Consider the following 18,018-nt stretch of genomic DNA (forward strand, 5'->3'; position numbering starts at 1 on the left):
TAATCATCAATTTGAGCGGCAATTTTATGAGGAAGGGACTTGAGAATGGCGTTGGTGGAAGCTTAGCTGACATGTCAGAGGATGAAAAAAATCTCGGGAGTTAGAAGAGAGATCACTTCTTGGAGAGGAAAGAACAGGAAGTCAGGACGACTTCTCAATTTCTAGCTTAGAGGACTCACTGAAGGCTGGTCCCAGGGATACACATTAGGAAGGAGGGGAGACATAATCCAGAAGGATGCAATGAGATTCCTGGTTGTATCAAGATCAAGGAAATGGCTGAGATGATTTGCAAGATGATAGAAGTATAAGAACGGAAGTGGTGGAACCACAGGGCTCAGGATGGCAACTTAGAATGGTCAGCACTAAAGGTGGGAGAGTTAAAGCCACCAGAATTCAGGAGCCCTTATAAGGTTTCAGATCTGAATAGGGGGCAACTTAGGAGACTCCACAAAAGCCCACTTCATTAGAGTGGATGGGATGTCATCCATCTTCAGGACTCAAGGAGAGGTATGGTACATTGTTAAATCAAAAACAGCAAGATACAGAACAGTGTGTGTCATATTCTACCTTTCGAAAGGTGAAAAGTAACTACCTATCCCTACATGCTTGTAGTTGCATAAAGAAACTCTGGAAACATGCAACATAAATACTGAAAATGATTACCTTGGATAAAATGTCAGTGAAAATGGCAAAATGAGGACCTCTGAAGTTTTGTCCCTCCGTGAAAGCAACCAAAAAAACTATCAGAAACACAGAATCAATTGCTTCAGAATTCTATAAATTAACCAAAGATTTGCAGCCACCCAGGGAGAGTTTAATAAAGAAAAGGCTGAATTTTTATAATAACAGTGAGCTTTGTAGCATTTTTCACCTACCCTAGTCCCATCTCTGGCTCCCAAACTCAGCAGTAGCCTTGGAAAATAACAGCCCATATTTCTGGTACTAGAGGGAGAACACAGCTGGAGCTTTATTAAAGCCTCGTCCCCAATAAATAACCTTTATTTGACCTGTCTGGTGGTTCCCTGGAAGACCCCCCTTGAAAGGCTTGTCGGGAACTCGAATAGCGCTAAAAGCTTCTAGGGAAGAGGTATCTATCTGTCAAACGTTTTCAGGCAATGTTTTAAAGTTGCTACTGTCTGAGATGAAAGGAAACAGTTGGGGAAACAATACACAAATCAAAAAGATGAAAGGAAAAGCCAAGGAATGAGACGTCCATGGGGACTCTGAGAAGTTCTAACATATTCCTAGGAATCTAGAAGGCCATGTGCATACACATGAAACCGCCAAAAGCCAAAGCCAAAGTGAGAATCCTGAAAGGAGCAGGAGAGAAGCGACTCATCACAGACAAGTGGTCCTCATAAGACTAACAGCTTATTTCTCATCAGAAACTATGGATGCCAGAAAGATAAACTATCAGTAAAAAATTCTATATCTGGCAAAACTATCTTTCAAAAATGGAGAAATCAAGACATTCCCAGATAAACAAAACCTGGGTGAGTTTGCTGCTAGCAAACCTGCCCTACAAGAAATGCTAAAGGGAGCCCTTTAGGTTGAAATGAAAGGACACTAGATAGTAACTCAAACTATAAAACACCAATAAAGGTAATTACATAGATAAATATATCAAAACCGTAAATGCGTTTTTGGTTTATAACTTTTTTTTTTTAAAGAGCTCAGCGGCAGCTCAGCTCAAGGTGCCATGTTCAATTTTAGTTGCAGGGGACGCTGCCCACCATCCTTTGAGGGACGGGAGGAATTGAACTGGCAACCTTGTGGTTGAGAGCCCACTGGCCCATGTGGGAATCGAACTGGCAGCCTTCGGAGTTAGGAGCATGGAGCTCTAACCGCCTGAGCCACCGAGAGGGCCCAACTTTTTTTTTCTCTCTTATTTGAAAAACAACTACATATAGCAATTATAAATCTATGGTGAGGGACACAACGTACAGGCGTGACTTGTGACAACAATAGCATAAAAAGGGGAAGACAGAGCTACACAGAAACTAAGTTTTCGAATACTATCAAAATTAAATTGGTATTAATCCAAACTCAATTATTACAGGTTAAGATGTTAATTATAATCTGCAGGGCAACCACTAATAACTCAAAAATTTATAGTAAAAAAAAAACTGGTTGCGTGTGTGTGTGTGTATGTTTGGGGGTAAGAATAATGTGGGTAAGAGGAGAGAATAATAATGAGATTTTTTTCCACCTTACCTATTTTATAGCTTTAAGTTTTGTCAACCCTGTGAATACCCTGTGAATTACACCTACATTAAAAAAACATATATATATATTTTTAAAGAAGAGTCTGTGGCATAGAGGATAGAGTCAATGGAAAACGGAATTGTAACAGCTATATACGATGTTAGAGGGGTAGTAGATTGGGGGAATGGGGTTATCACTTTGTGAGGGGTGTAAATGTCTATTACATTGTTCTGTATACCCGAAACTAAAAAAAAAAAACAACAACAAAAAACCCTCAGTTGGCACTGCAGCACATATATATACTTGGGATACAGTTCTAAAAATAAAATGGGTCAAAGAGTATTAAAAAAAAAGGAAGAGTCTGTGGCTACAGGAAACAAGTTCAGCAATAAATGAATTAAGAAGAAATTAAAAAGCAGGTTACAGAATGAGAAGTTATCTGAGAGAAAGGCATAGCAGAGTTTTGAGAGGCATCAGGAAAGCAGATGGCAAGGGATAGAAGTGTAACTTACAATAACTCACCTTGTTAAAAAAAGGGCCTATCTGCTCTGAATCAACAGCAGCACAACAACAACAAAATCAATGCAAGCGATAAGGCTCTTTGGAGGGAACTGTGAATGTGTCTGAGAAAGATGACTCCTCGTGGCCTCAGCCGATTTCTCTATCAAGGTGGGCTTAGGAGGTTTCCTGCTCCCACCTGGGGCCCGCTCTCACCTGGACAGGTGCTCTGAGGATATGTGTGCTCCACCAACCATGGTTCTTCTCCTTGCTCCAACAGGGAGATAACCTCAGGCTTGGCAATCTGCTTCCCTACACGTGAGGAAAAACACAGACTTGTGTAGCCTGGAATGCTTCCCTTGCCTCTTCCTCCCTGACCTATCACTTGGGCAGAATAAGCATGGTCCCACAACTTCTTGCTTTATAAGTGTTAGGAATTTCATCCTTGAAGCTCAGGGCTCAAGGTCAACTCAGCCCTTCTGAGGCGAGTCTTAAACATGGAGCACAGAAGGTACTGCAGTGGAAATACGTGGGCAGCACCTGCCTTACCCAAAGACAGCAGGTGCCCATAGGTCTCCAGCATCACATCGCGGTACAGGGTCCTCTGAGCGGGGCCCAGCTGGCCCCACTCCTCCTGGGTGAAGTCCACAGCCACGTCCCGGAAGGTCACAGGTTCCTAAAAGAGCACACACATTTCTCCTCAGCCTGGGGCCACCCCCTCCAGAGAACCATATCTAATAGACACAGAAGGAATGAAATCATTAGAGCTTCAGCAACACCTAATAAAAGTGGACAATGTCACTGATCAACAGTGACTGCTGTCCATAGGAAAGGCAGACAGGAAAGCTGGTAACAGAGATGTCAAACTGACAATACTGACACTCGCAAATCTATCATGTCATCTGAAAACGGGACACCCAGACACCCTGAGCCCACTGATGCCACATAGTAGGAAGGACCTTTTCTGGAAAGGAAGTGAGCCGGACAGCTTTGAGGAGGAGACAAGATGTAGAGCAGTAGCCCTGAATATCTTCAATATTCTGATAGGGATCACGTCTCACTGGGAGCCACCCAGGAACCCACATCTGGGATATATTTTTAGGGATTAGCCATCTGGGCCACAATAACCACAACAAAGATGAGCAGGTTGTTCCCAAGACTCTTGCCCAATCCTAGTGACACTGGCCAGTGTGGACAGGATTCCCACTAAAGCAACGCCCCGTCTTCTCTGGAGATATACACGTAGATGCTTAATAAAGCCATGACCAGGTGGACGCACATTACCTCTGATCAGACCAGAGATCTTGGGGCTAGGACCTGGAAGGGTGATCTGAACACTCACAGTCTATCTTCCTGGCCACAGTGTGGAATTTTCTGTCCCTAGATCATCTCTGTCCCAAGGACTGGGGCTAGGGTGGGACAGAATTGAGCCAAGGACAATCACAGTTGCTGTCAAAAGCACTCTGAGTTAGAAAAAATCCAAACTGATGCTTTTAGGAAAATAGAACCAGGAATACTCACTAGAAAACTAACAGGGAAGATGAATTCTAATCTTCCTGTGATTTGGGAAATGAGTGTATCACTTACAATCCTTGGAAGCAATCAGCATAAGCCTTGGGTATGGGGGTGGGGGTGAGGGGGTGTGGTGGCAGGGGCATACCTCCCTGTGGTGGTGCAGTGGAGTGAGCTTGTGCATCAGGGGAGAGGGTCTGTGGCAGCCCCAGCTCACTTCTAGGTCCCCTCTTGGCCTGTCTGTGCACTGTGGTCCTCCTCTCCAGCTGGAAGCTGGCTTTCTGACCTCTCCGTCGGTGCAGAATCAACCACAAGACACATGTGTAGTGTGCTTCCACTGAGAGCCCTGTAACCCTCTACCCACCCCCTCACAGCTGTCTGGTCACTTCTCTCCTACCCGATGGCAGGACTTTCTGCCCCTGCGAGTCATGGTTCTAAACTGATCAGCGCCAGCCCTCAGTGCTGCATCTCTGTCCTGAACTGCTCCCCTCCAAATGACAACTGGCTGAGAACCCAGAAGTGACCCTACTACTATGACCCTCTTACTCCAAAAAGCATTTTAAACTGCTGACCACAACCTCCCTCAGTGAAACCCGCCCCAACCCTGGACTCATCAATGTCAATTTCTTGGTTTTCATCTTACAGACCTGCTTGGGGCCTGAGTTTCTTTGATGGCTGCTTCTTATATGTTTTGGGGTAATGTAAGGTTTTTACTTAAATGTAACCTCAGGTAGAGAAGTGCAGAAGCAAAGCCTCAGTTCAGTTTCAGAGTGACGGCACTTGGGGGACCCGCCAGGAGGCCTGCTCATCTCCTGCTATCTACCTAATCTCTTTAGATGGCTTCCGAGTTCACCTATACTGTCAGCTGCCAAGCTGGTAGATTGAGCCCCAACTTCAACTCCCACCCCTCTCAAGACCCCAGTGGAATGCCCCCCGCCACAAACACATTTAAAAGGAATAGGAGAACCATATCTAATAGACACAGAAGGAATGAAATCATTAGAGCTTCAGCAACACCTAATAAAAGTGGACAATGTCACTGATCAACAGTGACTGCTGTCCATGAAGGCAGACAGGAAAGCTGGTAACAGAGATGTCAAACTGACAATACTGATACTCGCAAATCTATCATGTCATCTGAAAACGGGACACCCAGACACCCTGAGCCCACTGATGCCACATAGTAGGAAGGACCCAGCACCACCTATGAAGTTCTCTTGCCAAAAATACAGAACCTGAATCTACCCTAGCTTAGCCCAACCACCAGTTTACAGGAGATAAAGGGATGGAGGAAGTCATCCAATCACATCACCAGGACAAAAGCAGGCAAACTAACAATTGACCTGTTTTCTTTAGCATACAAAGTACATGCAATGTACAGTCCTTATTTAGACCGATTTGAACCAACCAACTGTAAAGAGACATTCAGGGGACAAGTGTGGAAAACTGAAGGTGAACTGGGTCTTAGGTAATACTAAGGAATTGTTAATTTCGTTGGGTGTGACAAGGTATGTGGTCACCTTACCGTAGGTATCTCTTTGATATACACTGAAGTGTTAACAGGTAAAACATATCTAAGATACACTTGAAAATACTCCAGTTTTACAAAAAAGATTGTGCTGGAATAGATGGCAAGGCAGAAAGCTTAGAGATGAGCTGGCAAAGCTGGTGAACATGGGTGTCAGTGGTTGGCTGAATAACGGTCCCCCCCACACATCCCCCACATCCTAATCCTGAGAACTTGTGACTGTTACCTCAATATGACAAAAGGAGTCGGCAGAGATGTGATTAAAGATATCCAGATGTCATCACAAGGGTCCTTACAAGTGAAAAAGGTTGGCAGGACGGTCATAGTGAGATGTGACAATGGAAGCAGAGGTCGGAGTGCCACACTTTTGAAGATGGAGGAAGGAGCCATGAGCCAAGAAATGCAGGCGGCCTCCAGAAGCTAGGAAGGGCCAGGAATCACTCTCCATTGAGCCTCTGGAAGGAACCAGCCCTGCCATCATCCAGACTTCTGGGCCCCATGGGAGTAAAGTGATGCTGTTCTAAGACATTAAGTCTGTAGTCACATGACAGCAGCAACCGGAAACTAATACAGGGTTCACCTTTGGGTTTAAAAATCTCCTAAATAAAAAAAAAGTTTGTTTTTTTTTTTTTAAAGAAAGTAACAGAAATATCACAGCCGGTGAAAAGAGGCCATAGGCACGTGGTGGTCCGCACGTCCCTGGAAGATGGGGAACAGATGAAACTGTGGCAGCCCATGGAAACAGAGCAGAGGTGACCCCAGCCCCGCACATCAGAAAGGGTTGCAATGGAGGTAGGACCCCAGGTTAAAGGATACAGTGAAGGCAGGAGTGAGAGTCAGGCTGACAACAGGGGAGGTGAAGATGTATATTCGGCACAGCTTTGCCAGCTCCCCCACCTCCCCTGTGGGCAGCACAACCAGCAGCCTTTACATGTGGTCAAAACTCCCCCGAGCCTTATCAGACTCGAGTGTGGGAGGTTGTCAGGCTGGTGAGCTGAGACCTTCAGCCTGACATGGGGAGAGAGGGGAATCTGTGGCCTGACAGCCAGCTGTGTGCCTGGGAAACTGGCAGCAGAACCTACCTGGTGATCCTGGCCCATCCAGGCCCACGGAGCTTAGAGTGAGACACGTCAGAAGAGACAGAGACAGACAGGGAGGCAGGCCAACGACGAAGCAGACCTGACTCTCGAACAACCCTCCCAGCTCTTCCCTGGATAGGTGACCCAATTCAGCGGCCAGTAAGAGTCCAGGCAGCCCAGCTGTCAATGAGCTATAATTCTGGTTCTGATGAAAGATTTTGGTACAAAACAGGACGATATGAGAGGATCTCTGAGAGATCAGGAAATAATTTATAGAATGTGAAGAAGAGCTAGAAGACAGAGCAATTGCTTCAGGATGGCCATCATGTAAAAGGCCTCAGAAAGAGTTCCGTGGTGGCAAGAATATGATGGCCAGGCCCTGCCCCCCCAAAATAAACATGGAATATAGAGATCAGAGAGACACAGTTCATTCAGGACACCCACCATCTAACAGAAGACCCCAGAAAGGGACTATAAAAGAAAAGGACACGAGGGATGTTTTTATTAACTATAGGACATCTTTTAAAAAGAAACAAAAACACTAGGCATGAACAAAGACAGATATGTTTAACAAAAATACACTGAAAAACATTCGATTGATAGAAGACACCACAAAGTCAAGACAAGCTACAGACCAGAAGATAGTTTATATATGGGAACGAATCAAGATCCAGAATGTATATAAACTGCCTACATATCAGTTAAGTCAAAACATGCAGAAATCTAGGGACGGCACAGTGAGGACATAGATGGCCAACCATCATATGAAGATATTCAACCTCACTAGCAATCAAGGAAATGCAAATTAAAATTGTACAATATACCATTTAGTCTTGAGATAAGCAAAAACTAAGAGAGACTGTCAAGTGGTGGTGAAGAGGGAGGGAAATGAGCCCTTTCTCATAAGGCACTGAGAAGTGGCTTTAGGTCATCAGAGCCATACGGCAGCACTAATCATATTAACACGCACACCCTGAACTTCAGACAATTCCGATTCTAGGGGTATCCCTAGAAAAACACATGTGCACAAAAGGAAACTGCAAGAATGTCCACACAGCTGTGGTTGGAACAGCAGACATGGAGCAGGGAGGCAGACTTATAAGCCTATCCACAGATAGGATGAACAGAGTCCACCTCTCTGATGGGGCAAAAGGAACGAACCTAACCTAACCTGCATTTCACATGCACGGACCTCAAAGTTGACTTTGAGTGTTCAAAACAAGCTGTACAAAAGCTACGTGTAGAAAAAGCAATTTTTTAGAAAAGAACAGTATTACCTATCATGTCTATGTAGTTTATTACCTACATGAGTATGAAAATGGATTAGTTGCATACACACCATGAGTCATTCTGAGGAAGGATGGGAAGAAAATGTGATTGGGGACTGTAAAGGAAAATAAAGTATGACAAAACATGAACAACTTAATTCAGAGTGATGGGGATCATGTTTGATTACTTTTTATACTTTTCTGTAATTACAGAATTTGTCAAAATAAAGTTAAATAAAAAAAAGGTTTCCAGAACTGACAGAGATGTTATCAAACTAGAAGGGCCATCGACTAACAAAAAGAAAAAAAGACCCCAGATGAATATGTCCCCATGTTGGGGTTCACAGTTCATGGGAGGCCTCAGGAATACAAAGAAAAATGCAAAACCAAGGCTGGAGATGACATAGGAGAGATGGCAGAAGACAGGCACCTAGTCTAACCAGCTGTAGAGACAACAGGGACGTTCCTGGGCTAGGAGAGGTATTGCAGATGTCACGGTTACTGACACTTACGGGTGAGGGGGCAGGACAAAGAAGGGCCCCGCCCCAGGAATGACTGAGCCCTTTCCAGCTACGTCTGCTAGGAGGACTTAACATTCCTGTTTCCATGCTTTGCGCACACGTGGGAGTTTAGGCTTTCTAAAGTACTTTCTGGAATCTGCTCACACACCAGCAGCACAGTTAAACCATGGGAAGGTTTTGGGAGACTGCAGAGGGTGCCCAGCTGGTCTCAGCTGTTTGCCTGACAGGATCTCATGGGACTGCCCCTGCATCACCTAAATTCTGAGTCGTCCCTTCACAGAACCCGGGGAAATTCAGATGGCCTCTTTGCAATCTTCAGAATTTCATTATTTGTTAATATTTTAGTACAAGCTTTGCAGAGAAATGTAATGAGACTGCACATTCTCAAGACAGCCAAGGACAGGTGCAAGGTACCAGATTATTGGTGTTTTATGAGCATACTGTTTATCATGCAGAAATCGTTGGTGGGCTGTTCTAGAGGGATTTGGGAGTTTCCATACTTGGGGAGGCTGGCTGGGATTTTCAGATAGGCTGAGACATTACATTATTTTCCCTATTCCTCAAAGTAATGGGAATTGGGCTCCAATTAGTTGAAACTTCACTCGCCAACATGTTTCTAAGAACAGACTATTCAGATAACAAGGGATGACAGCACTTGATTTTTTCACCAGGTGAATGCTTTATTTCAGTAAATATTTAACTTGGAGGGAACAATAAAGGGATACGGGGCTCATTTGTGTTCCTGAAGACCTTGCTCAGTACAAAACTCACATGATTCAAGTCTCGAGTTTCCCCACAGGAAAAATCCAAAGTGAATGTGGAGAGGGGACCAGGAGTATGTTCTGAGAAATCACAACTCTTCAGACATTGGAGGGTGTTTTTATTTGAATTCTCCATTTCATTTTCTGTGTTAACCCTAATAATTCTAAGAAACCCTCACCTAAGTTAATAGCAGAATGCAGCACAGTGGTTATTAGAGCTTCTTCACAGCATTTTATTACAACTAACTTGTTTCCAAGACACTGATTCGGGGCCCATTTTTCAGCCTGGCCTAGCTTCACTGCTGATTCCACACAGGATGTAAAAGTGACTATACGTTACATCAGCAGTGAACATCGTCGTCGCTCACGTTCTGATGCCAGACAACCACCACCCGGCACCGTGCAGACCAGGCCCTTGGCAGCCCAGGAGAGTAGTGCTGCCACGTGGGGTAGTACACCCAGACGCACCAGTCACCTTTAACTGTGAGAGGGCTCATTAGTTTTTTTGTGTGTTTTTTTTTTTTTTTAAATTTGGGGGAGGTATAAAGTTAACAGACATTATTAATATTTTTATATCATAGTATCTCACATTTAGTTGATTCATTATTTTAACTCAGAAGTAAAAGACTTAGAGTAATGAAACTATTTCTCTTCATCTTTCACAGCAGGGAGTCAATACAGTAAATGTATATTTGATGAATTAGGATAAAAAGCTCTCATTTAGAAATATGGAGATAACCCTAAGAAACTGAAAACAGTAAGTTAAGAATAGCTGCCTGAGTCATGAAAAGAAATAAAATACTGAGTCATGCTACAATACTGATAACCCTTTGAAAACATGCTAAGTGACAGAAACCAGACACAAAAGGCCATATATTGTACAATTCCCTTTATATAAAATGTTCAGGATAGGTAAATACATAGAGACCCTGGGGGTTGGACGGGGGGGGCGGTGGGGGCGTGCAAAGAGTGACCATTATGGATATGGGGTTTCTTTTCGGGATAATGAAAATGTTCTAGAATTAGATCCTGGGGATGGTGGCACAATTCTGTGAAGATACTAAAAACCACTGAACTGTACGTTTTAAAAGGTTGAACTTTATGGTATATGAATATTTTAATAAATCTGTTATAAAAATATTTTTTTTCTTAAGCGGCTGCCTCTAGTGAGGAGGCTGGGCAGGAGGAAGGAAGACGACACCTCTCCAACACCATCAACCCTGCTATCCTTTTTCTCTCAAGAGCCACCCCTGTGCTCTTACAAGTCAAAGTCCCCCTGCTTCGACCCACTAACACCTCTCAGATCTTGCTCCCAGGCCCTGGTCAGACTGAAGCCTGAAATGCCAGTCTGCTTCCCATAGCCCCTTCTCCCCACCCCTGCCAGGGACATCTTTCCAGCCACACTGTGAATCCTACCACCTCCTGCTCCCAGAGCTTCCCAGGCTCCGTATTACCACCAGGATGGAGCCCAGCTGTGCAGCAGGCATTCAGAGCCCGGCTGGGCTTGCCCTCTCCAGCCTAAAATCTATGTGGGGTCAGTCTTCACCCAGACACTGGTCATACAGTGCCCCCTGCCACCCCGCGGTGCTTCAGGAGCCCAGACCCCTGCTGACCAGCCATGCCCATCTGGCTGATGTGTCTCCTTCGCCTCTTGGCTCAGGTACGTCCTGGGCAGCCTCCCTCGACCTAGCTAAAGGACCCCAGCTGCTCTGTGCCCCGTGACCTCTATGCAGACTTTGTCCCACATCCTGAGGTATCAGTTGGGTTCTGCTCCTTCAAGGCTCAGGGCCTCCCCAAGCGTCTCAGACTTCTGTGTCTTGAACCACACGTGCGGCACCAGGCAGGTTGTGGTGCCTAGTAGCTGACTGAACCACCCTGGGAGCGATTTAGGACAAGAGCTCAAATGTGTCCTTGTTCCCCTCTAAGCAAGCACAGCACTCACCAAACATCACCTGAATCAGGCACTGAATACATGAGAGAAGGTGGGAGGAGAAAGGGGACGGGGTGGGGGGGCTGACAACCAAGGGGGTTGTCCCTCATCCACCAAAACAATCCACAGAACAGCCGGGGCTCAGGACTGTCAATCGGCTGGTTAACAATGAGGCTCTGCATCATGGGAAACTGAATTCTCCCTGTCTGTGCTCAGGAAATGATAAACTTCTGCCTGATTCCATCTACCCAAAGTAGATGTTCTAAACTGAGGAATCACAGGGAGTGGGATGGCTGCGGACAACCTGGACACCTCACCTGGACCTGGGCTGTTAGGAGCCCAGCGGCTCTCCCCACCTCCTCGGGGGTCTCCTCCATACGCCAGCCAGGGTCCTGAGGATACAGAGCTGGGGGAGGAAAGCATAGTCATAGAGGCAGCTCTCTCTGCCAGAAGTGTGCCCTCCTGGGGGTGGGTGGGAGGGATCAGAGAGAGCCAGCCCTGGCCCTCCCCCTTGGACAAGGGAAGAGACACACCTCCTCATTTTATAGATGACGGAAATGGGGCTCAGAGAAGACAAGGAATGTGCCTAAACACATGAACCCCACACTGTCCCCCTTTGCTCTGAGGCACCATCTCTGAGAAGCAGTGTCCATTCATAGGCTTTCTGGGTCTGAGCCCTAAATTACCACACATTTATTCTCATGCACCTTGTCCTAGAGATGTCACCATCCCCTTTTCCCCCACCTTATCCCTCAGAATGAGTCCTCCCTATTCCAACTCTGTACAGACAGATCTGGACTAGAACCCCTTCCCCTCCCCTAAAGCCCCACCTGGCTTCCCATGTCTGATCCCTGGCCATGGCAGGTCACTGCTGGGAGAGGCCACAGAATGGCAGCCAACATGGCCAATGGGGACACAGGTTCTTGACTCACCCCAGGAGGCCCATGGGTCAACAGCTGCCATCCCCCAGGACTGGTCCGTAAGGACACCTGTACCAAAAGATCAGGTTAGAACAAGAAATGGAAAGGTACTCTTTGACACCAATCCTAGTGACCAAAGGCCACAACATGAAAACAGTAATGGGCACTCACTAATGGGCATAACAAAGTTCCATACACAGAGCCCAAAGGCATGTGAAAAGATCCAACATAGTAAGCTAGATTTATACCTGAAACGCACAGGTGGGTCAGTCACCGTCAGGAAATGTATAGATATGATATAGCCACAGAACAATTAAGAACAAAACCTGTGAAATGGCTGAAGAGGTATCTGATAAAATGTTTAACATTACCTAATTTTTCAAAAATATAAGTAGTAGAAAGACACTTTTTTGATGACTTTAGTGAGAGATACCTGAAAACTCACTTAAGGGTAAAACATACAACTGATATCACACTACTATTTAACATTGCTCTTAAATTACAGACTAGTGCTATGTAAGTGAAAAACAATAATAAAAGTAAAATTTAGGAGTGGTAAAGAAATTCTGATGGTCTGAATGATGGTCTAAGAAATCTCACAAATAACCAGAAAACTCTTAGAACTAATAAAATAGCTCAGGAGATGACTATAAAATATATAAAAATTACAATGTTTTTTACACCAAGTTTCCCCTTTCACCAATAACCAAGTTTTTTGTTGTTGTTGTTTTTTAAATCTCACTCATTCTAATTCTGTACCAAAACAGATCCCCTCCAATCCCAGAAGCCCTCAGGCCCTCCCCAGCTCTGAATCCTGACTACAGTAAGTCACTGCTGGGAAGGCCCAGAAGGAACAGGATTTGGACTCACCCCAGGAGGCCCACGGGTTGATGGCAGCCATCCCACAGGATTAATTAACCAGGAGCCTGCCAGGAACACTGGATTCTGGTGACATAAAGAAAGCAACTGCAATACCAACCTAGAGACAAAAGTGAAAAAGACAAAAGTGGTCCCTTCTCACAGAAGATCCAGTGGGAACAAAGAAGAGAACCCACCCACAGAAGCAACAAAGGACTGCTAGGCAGCATCTTAAGAAAATAATGTTGACATGTCAAAAACATAACAGAATTCCTGGAGAGAAATAAAAGGTGATTTGAATCAGCTGAAAAAGAGCCCCATCCAAGATGACAGAGTGGAAATTTGTCAAAGGTTCCCAGGAGACAGCCAGTCACAATGTCCAGGTAACTTTTCAGTGATTTGCCAAGAATTATTGTAAAAATCTACCAGCAACCCTCATGCATACGTGGTTACCTAGAGCTGGGGGGAGGGAGGAATGGGGAGTGACCACTTAATAGTTACTGGGGTTTCTTTTGGGGGATGATGAAAACGTAATTAGATAGTGGTGATACTCGCACGAGTTCCTGAATGTACAACAAAACCAATGAATTATACACTACAATGGTTAATTTTATGTTGTGGAAATGTCTTTAAAAGAAAAGAATCCACCTGCAACACCTACCAGGCCTAAGCCTGTTCGTCTCCTGGTCTGAAGCCTAAACCTCCAAGTCCCTAGGTTCCGGGTCTTTGTGCAAGTCCCTCTCTGAGGGTAGCGGCGCCAACTGGCGGAGCTCTGTGGATTCCTGGGAGTGCGGCCAAAGCAGTGGATCGCCCGCCGGGCCCCAGGAGCACCGGGATCAGCGCCAACACTCAAAACAGGCAAACCGTATTCTGCCCCGCTGTTTGCAACTTGACAAAGTCCCGCCGTCACTGCATGTTTAAAAGAACCCAGGGCTGTCCCCAGTCCACGTCTGACGTCCTTCAGCGCAGTACCAACGAGAAACGCCCGATAGGGAATGAAATGTGGGTATTTCCCATGAACGGTTTCACAGGCGTCCTCACCGCCTGCTTCCTGGCCTCTTGCCCCAGATTTCAACCCCAACGTGGATGCGATACTCAGGAGCGCGCACCAGCGAGAGGCGCCCTTACCTGGTTCGCAGCTGCCGGCCTCCCCCTCCGGCCGGTCCCCGACGCTCTCTCCGCAGGCGACTTCTCTGTTCGGGGGCGCTTCGCCAGGTGGGAACACACCTTCTGTTCAGCTTTTGTTTTGCTCCGAGGTTCGGCGCGCGGCCTGGGGAACAAAGGCGCGCTGGGCCTGCGGCCGCGACTGCGGGCCAGGGGGCTCGCCCAGCCCGGCCACGCGCGGCCGCAAGCCTAGAAGCGGAGGGTCGGCAGGCCGAGGAGACAGAAGCGAAGCCGACGCTAAAGGGCAGGCGTAGGACCTGCCCAGGTGCCGCGCCCGCCGCAATGGCAGGTGCCGCCTCTCCCCGCCCGTTCTCCGGAAGCTCCGAGCCCCCAACACCCCAGCGACCGCCTCACCTCAGCCGCGGACAATGGCGGCAGCTCCCCGACGTCGACCGGGACGCGTCGCACGGCCTGCCGGGAGTTGTAGTTCCAGGAGGCACACTTCCGGTTTGGTGGGAAGCGCCTCCACTGCTGGTTAGGGGCGCTTCTACCCTTGGAGTCCGTGGCGCCGTGGACTTAACCCGGCTGCTAGTGTCCTAGGCTCCTGTAAGGAGGCTGCACTGTCCCAGCCCCAGACCGCCCTACCCGGCCAAGGTTGCCCAATTTCGGGGGCTTGGGTAAGTCCGGTGGGGAGTCTCAGTTTGCTGGTCTGTAAAATGGCGGCTCAGTGAGCAATAGGAACTTAATGAAGTCTGAGCGCTTTCAAGGGATCCTTTCCTTTAATATTTACAAGTTTGGCCAAAATAGGAGTGCTAGGGAAAGTGACCTGGGTAATCTGACCATAAATTCCTAACCGGGCAGGTCACGGTTAGTAGTCACGCCCCAGGCATACAGTTTCTTCAGTAAATGGCTTATCTTTGCCTTAAGCATCCCTGTCCATGGTTTCTGTGCATTTGGTTAACACACCTTTGAAGTAAGACTAACCACCCTCAAGAGAGCACAGAATCTCTTTACTATATCTCTATAATCTGATCCCTGCCTTGCTTTCTCCCACCTCCCTGTAATCTTCCTTAATTCCAAATGAGTGAAAGAACCTGCAAAATTGTCCTTCACTGGACCATTTGAGATCTTGTTTTCCTGAAATTGTCAGTTTTAGCTCATCAAAATTCTTTACTGGTTTGGACGTTCTACATCGACACAAGACTCTGAGGAAGGGGCTCTTATGATACCTTTCTTCAGATGAGGAACGTAATTTTGAACTTTCTCTGGGATATGAAGCCCCTACTGCTGAGAATATCAGAAATTGTTCCCAAAATGGTCTCCAGATGGCAAAGCTTTATGGGAACATAAATTATCATCTACCTGTTTTGCGATTTTTTTTTTCCCCTTGTGACATCATTTACTGAATGACACTGAGGAACAGAGCAGGGAACAAGGCAAACCAAACTTCTGTCAGCGGCCAATCAAGGCCACTATTCAAGAGCATGAACAGGAAGGAAGAAAGCCTACTCACCTGGCACGGGTCCTCCAGCCCCAGTTGACCCTGGAATCCCGTTATGGAGCCCACGGACACCTCCTTCCCACCTGTGTTGGGAATGACCCTCTCTTAAGAGACTCCCTGGGCCCCAGGACTTTATTCCTTGCTCCTTATTCGCCTTGCCTGTTCCTTTGTCCACCTTCTTTTCAACAGCACCATAGTTAGAGAAGCAGTAGGGGCTGCAGTGCAGAGAGCCTCAGGGGCATTGTGATGGCTCTGGCTTTGAGTGAAATGGGGGTCATGGCTCCGAGCAGAGCAGTGACAGGCTCTGGCCTCATCAAAGGATTACTCTGGCTTCTGTGTGGAGAATAGATGAGGGTGAGGGAAGGACCACAGTGACCCAAGAAACCAATGTAGTGATCAAGGTAGAGAGATGATGGCAGCTTGGATCAGAGTGGTGGTGATCAGTCGTCAGACTGGGGACATGTTAGTATTTTAAAGGTAGAGCCAACAGGCAGTAGGTTCAAGGGTTTTCATTGTAGGCTGCAGTTCAGCCTGTAGTACCCAGAACAATGCAGGGCATAGAAGAGGCCTGTCTACTCAGAGCTATTCACCAAGGGCGGGGTGGGAAGTGGATTACAGTTATGTGAAGATTCTGCTTCCCTCTGACCCAAGCCCTCTCCCCTAATAGCGACCCCAGGGTGCCGGAGAGTACCCTGTTCTCCATGCTATGAGGTGGCAAGGGCTGGGCTGCACAGCCATCTTGGATGCCCCTATTAGGGGAGTCTGATCTGTGTGTGAGCTGCCACTGAGGTTTCTGAGTGGGAAGAGACCAGAGCTGGAGAATCTAGGTTCTGCCCAGACATAGCCTTTGTCTGAGGGATGCGCAGAGTGGTCACCCTGTGCCACATGTGCGCTCCAGTTGGTTCCATTTGCTCATAGCCAGATGATAATGAAACGTAAAGGGGGATGGGGTCCAGGGCACATTACTTGGAACAAGTAAGGCATTTTATGAACTAGGTTGTAGAGTCACCAATAGTAAAATAACTAACACAGGTAAGCTAGACTCTAAGTTACCTTGTACCCTCAAATCCTAGAATTAACTAAGCCTCACTAGCTAAATGCCCAGGAGTTACTGAGTTCAACACTATGGGCATTTAGCTGGTAAGGCTGAGTTACTCAGTATCCCGCATGGAAGTCAACATGCATCACTGTCAGTGACCTTGTGGAAGCTCCCCTTCCACAACTCTTCCAGGTGCCTTTGTCGCTAGCTCAGCATTCAGCCTGCAATTTCTCACACCCGTGGAATTTAATGTGAGAGGTCTGATCATTTTTCTTTTAAGAAAAATAAGTAAAACCTGATAAAGTTGTAAGGAAATCAGTGAACACATGCATTCCAAAGCCGGAAAAAAAAAAAGAACATTGCCCACATGGTTGAAAACCCTGTTCTCCTCTCCAATAGAAACCCCCTTTCTCCAGAGGCAGCCACTGTCCTGAATGAGATGTGGGTCACTCCTCATGTTTCCTGAAACTTTACGTGTGTGTGTGTATTCAAGAACAATACAGAACAGTATTTACTTTGCACGTTTTGCATTCATATAAATGCTATCGATACCAGATTTTATTTGCAACTTTCCTTTTTTACCTCCATGTATTTATCGTTGCAAGATTTGCCTTTCTGATATGACAATCTAGTTCATTAATTTTCACTGCTGTATAGTTTTTCTTTCTTTTTAATTCAAATGATACAAATTCATTATAAAGAATGAAAATCACTCAGGAAAAGGTAAAGAACAAATATTGCTTAAAATCCTGCCCCCTATAAGATAACAACCATTAACATTTGGGTGACATTCTTCCGGAGCTCCCCTGGGAGACAATTTCATAGAGCTGGGATCACCCATGTTGTTATGAACCTAATTTTGTCTCCCAACAATATGCCATTTAATTTCTCACCATAATTAAACATTCTATTGGTGGATGTTCTGTCACAAAGCATGCTGTAACAGAAGTCCTATCACCACATGCTTTCATACTGGGCAGTGATTTCCACGAGGGAATCACAAAGGTGAAATTGCTGAATAAGCATACTTTACATCTGGACTTCTAACCCGACCACCCTACAGAGGGTGCACCCACATAACCATCCATAGGTGCTGAGTAATAGGGTCCATTTCCTCACTATTTTTGCCTACATCCAACATAGTCTTTTAAAACCTTTGCCAATCTTTACCTGCCAATTAGCCTCTTTGGACTTCATTTTGTGCATCTCTAAATTGAAATAACAGAACTTCCCTCACTAGTATTAAATGAGGTTATGTAGATTGAGTGCTTGAGGTACTGCCTGCCTCATAACA

General features: G+C 46.1%; 1 protein-coding gene across 8 annotated transcripts in view; it reads right to left on the minus strand.

The window, feature by feature from the left end:
* The window catches only part of LOC117034569 (zinc finger protein 606), a 36,748-nt gene extending 22,452 nt beyond the window's left edge, over nucleotides 1–14,296 (minus strand). For 3 of the 8 annotated variants that reach the window (XM_033127652.1, XM_033127645.1, XM_033127654.1), the window contains exons 1-7: nucleotides 14,209–14,296; nucleotides 13,093–13,201; nucleotides 12,133–12,291; nucleotides 11,620–11,708; nucleotides 4,364–4,501; nucleotides 3,253–3,379; nucleotides 2,920–3,015 (exon numbers count right to left, since the gene is read on the minus strand). In XM_033127652.1, the coding sequence (XP_032983543.1) occupies nucleotides 2,920–3,015; nucleotides 3,253–3,379; nucleotides 4,364–4,501; nucleotides 11,620–11,708; nucleotides 12,133–12,291; nucleotides 13,093–13,123 (640 nt within the window). In that variant the 5' untranslated portion in view covers nucleotides 13,124–13,201; nucleotides 14,209–14,296. Of the gene's footprint in view, nucleotides 1–663; nucleotides 741–2,919; nucleotides 3,016–3,252; nucleotides 3,380–4,363; nucleotides 4,502–11,619; nucleotides 11,709–12,132; nucleotides 12,292–13,092; nucleotides 13,202–14,208 lie in introns of all 8 variants that reach the window. The other 5 variants (XM_033127653.1, XM_033127646.1, XM_033127648.1 and 2 more) reach the window with 5 other exon arrangements.
* Nucleotides 14,297–18,018: the final 3,722 nt, after the last annotated feature.

Source organism: Rhinolophus ferrumequinum, chromosome 15, assembly GCF_004115265.2.
Source record: "Rhinolophus ferrumequinum isolate MPI-CBG mRhiFer1 chromosome 15, mRhiFer1_v1.p, whole genome shotgun sequence".
Lineage (NCBI taxonomy): Eukaryota > Metazoa > Chordata > Mammalia > Chiroptera > Rhinolophidae > Rhinolophus > Rhinolophus ferrumequinum.